The sequence below is a fragment of the Poecilia latipinna genome, unplaced genomic scaffold (assembly GCF_001443285.1).
Source record: "Poecilia latipinna isolate Pla-1442-1.1 unplaced genomic scaffold, P_latipinna-1.0 Scaffold4650, whole genome shotgun sequence".
NCBI classification, from domain to species: Eukaryota; Metazoa; Chordata; class Actinopteri; order Cyprinodontiformes; family Poeciliidae; genus Poecilia; species Poecilia latipinna.
The window spans coordinates 1-9,131 of record NW_015117266.1 but is presented as its reverse complement, the minus strand read 5'-3'; the positions used below and the strand labels follow the sequence as shown (position 1 = coordinate 9,131).

General features: G+C 44.7%; 1 protein-coding gene across 1 annotated transcript; it reads right to left on the bottom strand.

Moving 5' to 3' along the window:
- Positions 1-233: 233 nt before the first annotated feature.
- On the bottom strand, positions 234-2,993 carry LOC106942893 (protein shisa-9A-like). Its single transcript, XM_015026245.1, has 2 exons — positions 2,091-2,993; positions 234-941 (listed from the first exon to the last, which is right to left on the bottom strand). The coding sequence occupies exons 1-2, from the start codon at positions 2,603-2,605 to the stop codon at positions 755-757; spliced, it is 702 nt and encodes a 233-aa protein (XP_014881731.1). The 5' UTR covers positions 2,606-2,993; the 3' UTR covers positions 234-754.
- Between the last annotated feature and the right edge of the window lie 6,138 nt (positions 2,994-9,131).

Here is a 9,131-nt window from a genome sequence, read left to right as displayed (position 1 = left end):
AGAAGTCTTTAATCTGAACAGATTCATGAAGCCGAACATTTAACCCTAAAAACCAAGAGGAACCAGATTCTGGTGGGTCGGTTCGGATCGTCTGGAGCAGGGCTGCCCAAAGTGGGTCCTGAGGGTCCTGGAGGCCCTGGGGGCCTTGGGGGTCCTGGAGGGCCTGGGGGACCTGGGGCCCTGGGGGGCCTGGGGCCCGGCATCCTGCATGTTCTAGTTCTCTCCCCGCTGGTAACAACCTTTTCAGCAGGTCAGTGTTCTCCTTTGGCCTCTAACGAGCCGTCATTGGATCCAGGTGTGTTAAACCAGGGAGAGACTAAATCATGCAGGATGCCAGAACTCCAGGACCTCCAGGCTCTCCAGGACCTCCAGGGCCCACTTTGGGCACCACTGGTCTGGAGCTTTGAGGTGTTTTTGGTTTGCATCATGCATGAATGCTGCACACAGCATTTTCATGTTTCTGTTTGATCTTCGCTGCTAAAAACACAAAGAGGAGAGAAGCTGAAATGTCCCACGAGACGCGGCAGGAACAAACCGGATCCTTTACATCACCCCATTAAAACACCCAAAATAACCAACACACAACCAGAGCAGCGCCTCACACGCACACACACACACACACACACACACACACACACACACTCTCCTCATCAGGACTGAACCAGAGGAAAGAAACAGAGAAAATCTGACATCAGATTTCAGATGAATCCAAAACCGTTTTTCCACAGAATCCACCAGCTTACACACCCCGTTATCAGGTTTTTCTAGCGCACACACACACACACACACACACACATATGCGCGCAGAGCTGCTGAGTGGGAGTTGAAACTCACGGAGGGCTGGCGGTCTGGAGACAAAGTGCTGAGAGTGAATCCCGAGCGCCTCCTCCCCCCGGAACGGCTCACCTGGGCCCCCGCCCTGCAGCACGCTGGCTACGGCCCTGCCAGCCACACACACACACACACACACACACACAGAGAGAGAGAGAGAGTTAATTCAATTATTCACTCTGGATGCTTCTTTTCATCAAAGTGTGCGGTGCAGCAAAGTGGAAAAACTGAAACATGATCCTCACGGCGTTTTCTGCACATCCTCACCTGAGCCGCTGCAGCCGCTGCAGCCGCCGCTGCAGCCGCTGCTGCTTGGTAAGAACTCAGCGGAGCAAACTGCCGCCGCTGGACACCTGAACCTCTACACATTACTCTGCACAAGCATCAGCAGCATGGAGGAACGACCTGCAACTTTATTCAGATGTTTCCCAAAAACACAGAAGGTTCTGCTGGATCCTGGCAGAAAAACAAACCAACCTGAAATCTCAGCTTCGTTTATTGACGTCACTCCTCTGATTCTGTTTCTGGACGATAAATCATCCCACAGATTATCAAATAAAGTGAATCATAAAGTCTCTCTGCTGGTTGAGACCAAAACTTTTATCATCCATTTTCTGGTAGAAAAACCATAAATCATGGTTTATTGTGGGTTTGACTGAGTTGTTCAATCAATCGATCAATCAAATTGTATTTGTATAGCACATTTCAGCAGCAAGGCATTTCAAAGTGCTTTACATAATTAAACTAAAAACACTGATTATTGCTCAGTCGCTACTTAAAAAGCAAAAACAAATTAATTTGGTTTTTCTAGTAGAAAAATAAAAATGCATTTGAACTGGAAACCAGTGAATTAAACTCATTATTCTGCCAGAGATTAAAATCATTTTCCCACTAAATGAAGCCGATTGGATCCAAACGTGTTTTGGGGAAATGTTGGGACTCCGTTTCTACCGGATGGTTAAAGTTTCTCAGTTTGACCTGAAAGGACATCATTCATACATAAACAGGAAGTTTAAATAGTGTCCATAATGAACTTCCTGTTGGGTTTATACCTGATGTGTTTCTGCAGACAGAAACTGAATCAACCTGAATGAAGAGTGAAACTGGTCTAGTCCAATCATGGATGAAGAAACATGATGAATATTTCTAAATGGTTTCCGGGTGAAAACGTGTCTGGACAGTCCGGGCTGCCTCTCAGCTTCACCACCGGAATGTTCCGGTCCATTTGGGCCGGAAGTGAGGCGAGGAGCGGATCTCACCTGGACATGTTCTCCCTCTGCGGCCGGTGCGCCTTCTCCAGCCCCAGCTTGGTGAAGATGCCGACCAGAGCCATGATGGCCACCACGCCGCAGATGATGTAGACGATCAGGTTGGTCTTGTCTTTGGTGCTGTCGTGCATCTTGTTCATCTTCTTGTAGGGCGTCTGGCCGGTCTTCATCCACACCGGCGTGTCGTAGTTTTTGCAGGTGCTCTGGTCCAGCCGCGACTGTTTCAGGGAGCAGCAGAAGCGGAAGCCACAGGTGCCGCAGCAGTACAGGTAGTCTCCCGTCTTGCAGACGAACGGCGGGTCCCACTGGCCCATCACGTCGTAGTAACCCCGGCACTGCTCCTCGGTGTGCGGCGCCTCCTCCGGCGCGCCGTCCTCCTCCCGGGACCCGTTGGACGTGGCGATCATGACGAACCCGCCGAGCAGCCCCGGCTCCCCGTCCGCCTTGCACACCAGAGCCGTGAGTTTGAGCAACAGGAAGGCGAGCAGGAAGAATCTTCCCCCCATCGCGCTGGCTTCCCGCCTTCAACTTCACGCAGAAACGAGCAAACCTGGAGCGACGCGGAAAGGCGCACGATGCTGGCGGGCGGAGAAGTCCTGCAGCGCCGCGCCGCCTTCCGACATTTTACCAGCAGATCCTCATCCAGACGGAAGAGAAAACAGGAGCGCGGATGGAGACCAGAAATGAAATCTCCCCGGGCTGAAGTGGAGTTTTGGGAAGTTGCTCCGCTGTACGTCCGTCCACTGCCGCCCTCAGCAGCTCCGATTGCGCGTTTTCAGGAGAGCATCCGTTAACATTCCCATCTGTGCGCTCTTACGCACAGAGTAGGCAGAGACACAAGCTACGGCCAGGATGAGAGCGCAGTGAGCGAATGGAGGAGCGAGGGTGGGAGAGCCTGGTGCGCAAAGAGAGGAGGAGGAGGAGGAGGAGGAAGAGGAGGAGGAGACAGGAGAGAGAGAGAGAGCGGGAGGAAAAGCATCGTAGTGAAATATTATCATAAAAGCCTGGAAATACTCATCGGGATCCAGTCGGTTCGGCTCCTCTGGACGTTTTACAGAAACTCAAATGTTCCGGAAAACCTGCAGGACCTTCCGGAACCAACCCGAACCCGATGTTCGGAAAACGGTTCAAAATTACAGATTCACAACATCCATTTAATTCCTAAATCAGTTTTTTTATATTTTACATTTTGATCAAATTTTTTTCTGAAGTTCAGCAGAATGTTTATTTTTTTTATTTTTTTATTCAGGCTTTAGGATAAAAAGTCATTTTCAAACCGGAACATTTTCCCTCCATTTAACATTTTCTGACTATTTAACAGAAGAAATCATAACTGAATATTATTCACACCTGTTTTATCAAATCATAAAAAGAAACGTCCACTTAGAAAAACAAAGCTGCATAAGGACTGAAGTTTGCTGAACTTTTAAAACATGGCAGTGGCAGAATCATGCTGTGGGAAGCTGTTTTACTGTTTAACGGTCAGTTTATTTTTTTTTCTGCTTTATGGTTTTTATATTTACTTCTGAGGTACTTTGTGTGAAAAGATGAGATGAACAGTAGATCAAAGTTCTGCAGCTGTCATGGCAACAACACGGTTCTGATGGTGCTGAATAAAATAGCATGCCACACTTTTCAGATTCTGACTTGTTTAATTTTTTATTCTGATTTACAGTTATGTAAAATTTATTACAGTTGTATTTTAGATATTATGGCATGGTTTAGATAAAAGCAGATTTGTATGTTAGAATGGCCTAGTCAAAGTCCAGACCTGAATTCAGCTGAGACTCTTTGGCAGCTCTTGATGCTAATCGTCCAATTACACTGATTTTCCCAACAAAGGAAAAATCCAGAGGTTCCTGAACGCCTCGTGTTGATCCACAGGAAGCGAAAAGAAGGAAGAAGATCTGGAAACATGAATCCCCTCAGAACCGCTGAGCAAACAAACATCCGGTCCACTTCAATCCGAATCCAGTCCGCTTTTCTATAAAGTCTGTTTCGGTTGCTGAGGTGTGAATGCTAACCGACCTCTGACCTCTGGTCCTCCAAACCTTGGTCTGGTTCAGTTTGAATGTGAACGCCAAGTGTACCAGAGACCGCTCTAGAAGCAGGAAGTGGACTACAGCGCAGGGGATTCTGGGTAAATACAACCAAAGCTAACGTGCTAGCCTAGCACTAGCAGCAGAAATGGCTGCTGGTCTTTAGCCTAAAGAGAAATCCTCCAACCGCTAAAATCCTCCATCTTGTTTCCATCTGGTGAAGAAGGAAGTTGCTCTCAGTGTCTTCAGAGGTTTTTGTGTCGTTTCCTTCAGTGGTTCTTGGTGCAGCGCCCCCACAGGCCAGGAGGGGAACAGGTTGGTTTGACTCAGAACCACAGCAGCTGGAGGTGGAGCAGATGTTCTGGTTCCAGTAGAACCGGGTCGACCGGACTGAAAGAACTGAATAAAGATGAACATCACACTTTTAAGATTTTAATGTTTCCTTCAAATTCGCGACCAAGAAGATAACCTGGTTTTTAATGTTTCACTGAAAAACGTTTCTTTGTCTTTGCTGGTGGGAAACGTCTCAAAGGATCCAGAGGATCAGATTTTTCTAATCATTTTAAGGTAACATGGCCGCTGTCCCTGGTTCTGGACGGGTCCTGGTTCTGTCCCTGGTTCTGGATGGGTCCAGGTTCTATCCCTGGTTCTGGACGGGTCCAGGTTCTGTCTCTGGTTCTGGACGGATCCTGGTTCTGTCCCTGGTTCTGGACGGGTCCAGGTTCTGTCCCTGGTTCTGGACGGTTCTTCTCGGGCCGGTCCTCCATCCTCGGCTCCGACCCGTTTCAGCTCCGGTCTGCAGGACGTCTGTTGGGTCACTCAGCTTATCCTACATGGATGTTTGATCGGCTCCAAATGAAACTAAATCAGGAATCACTGAGCATGAAGTGAAGCCTGAAACGATTGTGATCATTTATTGAAATAAATATCAACTAATAATCGATGAAGTGTTAACTGGGGCATACAGACTCTAAGGCAGTGTTTCCCTGCCCTGGACCTCAAGGCTCACTGTCCTGCATGGTTTAGACCAGTGGAGCCCAAAGTGGGTCCTGGAGGGCCTGGAGGTCCTGGAGGTCCTGGAGGCCCTGGAGGTCCTGGAGGCCCTGGAGGTCCTGGAGGTCCTGGAGTTCTGGCATCCTGCATGATTTAGTCTCTCCCTGGTTTAACACACCTGGATCCAATGACGGCTCGTTAGAGGCCAAAGGAGAACACTGACCTGCTGAAAAGGTTGTTACCAGCGGGGAGAGAACTAGAACATGCAGGATGCCGGGCCCCAGGCCCCCCAGGCCCCCCAGGACCGACCTTGGGCCCCCTGGTTTAGAGGATTCCCTGCTTTAATGTGCCTGGTTCAACTGATTGCCGTCCAGCAAACGCCTGATAATCAGTCATCGATTGAAATCAGCTGGACTGAAGCAAAGAAATACCTGAAACATGCAGGGCAGTGAGCCTTGAGGCCCAGGATGGGAAACACTGATCTGAGGAACTCCAGTTACCAGAAGAACATTAGGCCAAAAATGCAAAATGTATAAATACTCTGGATATATGGTGAAACACTTTGTGTAAATCTGTTCTACTCAGAAACCATCAGAACAATGAATGACTAAAATAAAAATAGTTTCAGCTTTGCATGAAAGCACCGACATGTCAACACAAAAAGCTCAGAAAAAAACTAAAATAAGTGAAGCTCAGGTAGAGACAGGAGGACATTTTAAATACAATTCTGACAGGGTCATTTCTTTCATATTTATTTCTTTTTGAAATATGCAGAGAAAACCAGAGAAGATATATTTCTAGAAGACGGATAAAGATCTTAAGGTCAGTTTCTGCTGCAGGGTTTGATCTTGTAAAGTTGGATTTAGATTATTAGCTGAGCTCCAGTAAATGTCAAACATATTTAACAAATATCATTTATAACATTTCAGACTTTCAATCCTAACTTTTGTCTCAAGATGAAATATACTCTTCATTTGTCAGCCCAGAAAAATCTTCTCCCATAATGCATCACTGGGTTTTACTGAGGACGTCGGAATCATTTTTACTTTCTAGAAAACATTTGAACAGAGTAACGGCTCCGATCATTTAAAATGTCTCGCTGACGTTCTGGTCCATTTCAGTCAACATGCTGGATGAGAGAAACAGAGCAGGAACCGTCTCCTCTGATTGGACGGCTTCACCTGGACAAGAATCTGCAGAGCCTGGACCCAGAGTCCAGCATCAGTGTCTGACCTCACAAATGCTCTAACGCAGGGGTCCCCAAACTTTTTCCTGCCAGGGCCACATAGCTGTTCCTTTCTCTGGTCGGGGGCCGGTCTTAGTTTTTGGAGAAAGAAACCTTAGAAAATTCTTAGTCGACGGGAGGGGAGGGGGGGGAATAGGGGCGCGACGACACATTCGCGCTTTTAGTTAGAATTTTACCCAGAATGCAAATGGAAAAAACCGTGAGTGAAACGGTGACTGGGACTGACTGGTATATATTCCATTGAGGGAAAGTTAGTTTCACATCTGCTCAAGAGCCCCCTGGTGGTTGAAGAAAAATCCACATATAAACCGGAAAATACAGTATATGAAAAAAAAACACTGAATGTTCTCTGGTATGAGGAGGCGGGCCGGATCCGGCATTGTTCAGGGGGCCGGACCAAATGACGTGGCGGGCCGGATCCGGCCCGCGGGCCGTAGTTTGGGCTAACGCATTAAAGACAAATAAAATACGGCTAATTAAAGTCCACATTTTACAGAAGCCCATTTCTGCAATGAAAAAAAAATCCAACAGGAAGTCATGATGTCGTTTTAAAGGCATAGTTCTGAGATTCAGTCATAATTTTGACTTCCACAGTAATAATTTTCACTTTTGAAGTCATAAGTGTGATAATCATAATTTTGAGATTCAGTGATACTTATGAAATACAAAGGCATAATTTTGACTTTTGAAGCAATTATTTCAACTTTTGAATTTTTAATCATGAGATAAAATGTCATAATTTCAAGATATAAAGTGATTATGTGATACTAATAGTTTTGAAATAAGTCATAATTTTAAGATTTAAAGTCATGAGATAGAAAGTCTTAGTTTTGAGATTTAAAGTCAAAATCATGATATATGAAGTCATAGTCTTGACTTTAAAAGTCATAATTTAGATTTTGAAGGTAATAAACTAAAAGCCACGCTGTTTCTAGGGAGGCTTTTCTCCAGCTGCTCTGGTATCTTTTAATCATGACTTTGAATCTTGTAATTCTAACGTTGAAAGTTTAAACTGTGACTTCCTGATGGGCTTTAATTGTTTTCTTTCATAGCGGAAATGAATTAAAGTCAGAATTGTTTGTTTTATTCTAAATAGTGTTTTAAAGGAAACAACCTTTCCTTTTATGGACCAGCTGACAGCCGCAGTTGAAGTCCGAGCCTGATCACCAGGCTGAGTAATCGATCCTCGATAAGCCTGTCAGCAGTCAGACTGCTGAAGCAACGCAGCAGGTTAAACGGGTCTGGATCGGAGTCAGGCTGACGGCAGCTCTGGAAGTTCGGCAGTAGTTGTTTAGTTTTCTGGGACAGCAGCGGAACCAGCAGCGGAACCAGCCGGAAACATGGCGGACACAGAAGAAATGTTCCTCCGAGCCAAACATCGGACTTTCAGTGGACTGACTGAAGGTAACCCCCCGCCTGTAGCTAGTTCCTTTAGCTCGAGCTAAAACTACCATATGCTCTGACTTCACTGCTGTTTAAATGTTCTGCGGCTTTTGTTACAACTTTTTGTCACTGTTGTCATGGTAACAGTTAACTTGCAGCCAGTCCTTGGTAAGAAGTCGGATCTATTTAGCTTATTACAAGGACGTGTTTCTGGCGTTAATTTATTAAACTTTCTTGTATTTCATACACGTTTCCAGTTTTAGTGGTGAATATTAAAAGTGACGTTTTAATTTGGACAAAACCTCACTGGAGGTTAGAAAAAAGGCAGAAGTTAAGCAAAAACCTTCAGATTTACTTAAGTATTTAGACTTTTATCAGGACTAAAATTAGAAAGTAAATCAAGGAAATTAAAATCATTTTATTTTATAAATCTTTAGAGGGTCAATCTAAAACAGAATATTGTTAAATTTTTACCAGTTTTTACTACACACCGTTATTATTATCGCCCCCTGCTGGAAGAGGGTGGAAACTCAGAGGAAACTTAATTCGGGAAATAATTTAATGGCTTTGTACTGTAATCTAAATGTTTAAGATACGCAAATAATAATAATAATAACTGCACCTAATTAAATTAAATATATAAAATAATTGATAAATTTATCTCAATAAATTAATTCATATTAATGAGTTATAACGACATTTAATTTCCCTTTCAGATTAATGAAGTATTTTTGAATTTGTATATATTAATTTATGTTTAATGATGCAACTTAAATGTCACTACAGGCTTTCTCAATATCCAGGCACACAAGTACAGACATGTAACATATTGAGTAACGACTCAAGACTTACCTGCAGAACATGCACCTGTACAGTGTTGGCCACGCCCACTGACTGTAAAGATGAAATAAAATAACTGAATATTTAGATATGCTTTAAGTTTAATCATTCAATTATGTATTTAGTAAAAAATGAATATTAGAGTATAAATGTGTTTTAAAGAGTTCTTAAGTATTTATTTATTCTGTTAATTGTGCAGATAAATGCAGTGATGTTTTTAGCTGGGAACTAAAACCTTTGGCCTCTCGTTGCCGTCGGCAGCAGATTCATCAAAGCTTCTTTGAGTGTGATTGAAAGGACAAATACAAGTTGGGCTGGTTTTCACTGACGGCTTTATGAACACAGATGTAAAGAAGAGAATGTTTGTAAACCAACGGATCCATGTTCAGCTCTGACCAAAACCCCCTGTGCCCCGACCTCTGACCTCTACAGACAGGATCCTGTGGAGCGACAGCTGTGGGGATGCTGAGCGGCTAACTGAGCGCCTAGCTGAGCGGCTAGCCGAGCAGGTAGCTGAGCGGCTAACTGAGC

Bases quoted from the DNA above. Each gene is read 5' to 3' on its own strand.
- LOC106942893 (XM_015026245.1), bottom strand. From the start codon at position 2,605: ATGGGGGGAAGATTCTTCCTGCTCGCCTTCCTGTTGCTCAAACTCACG. The intron at 942-2,090 runs GTGAGATCCGCT...TGTGGCTGGCAG, and splicing joins CAGAGGGAGAACATGTCCAG to GGCCGTAGCCAGCGTGCTGC.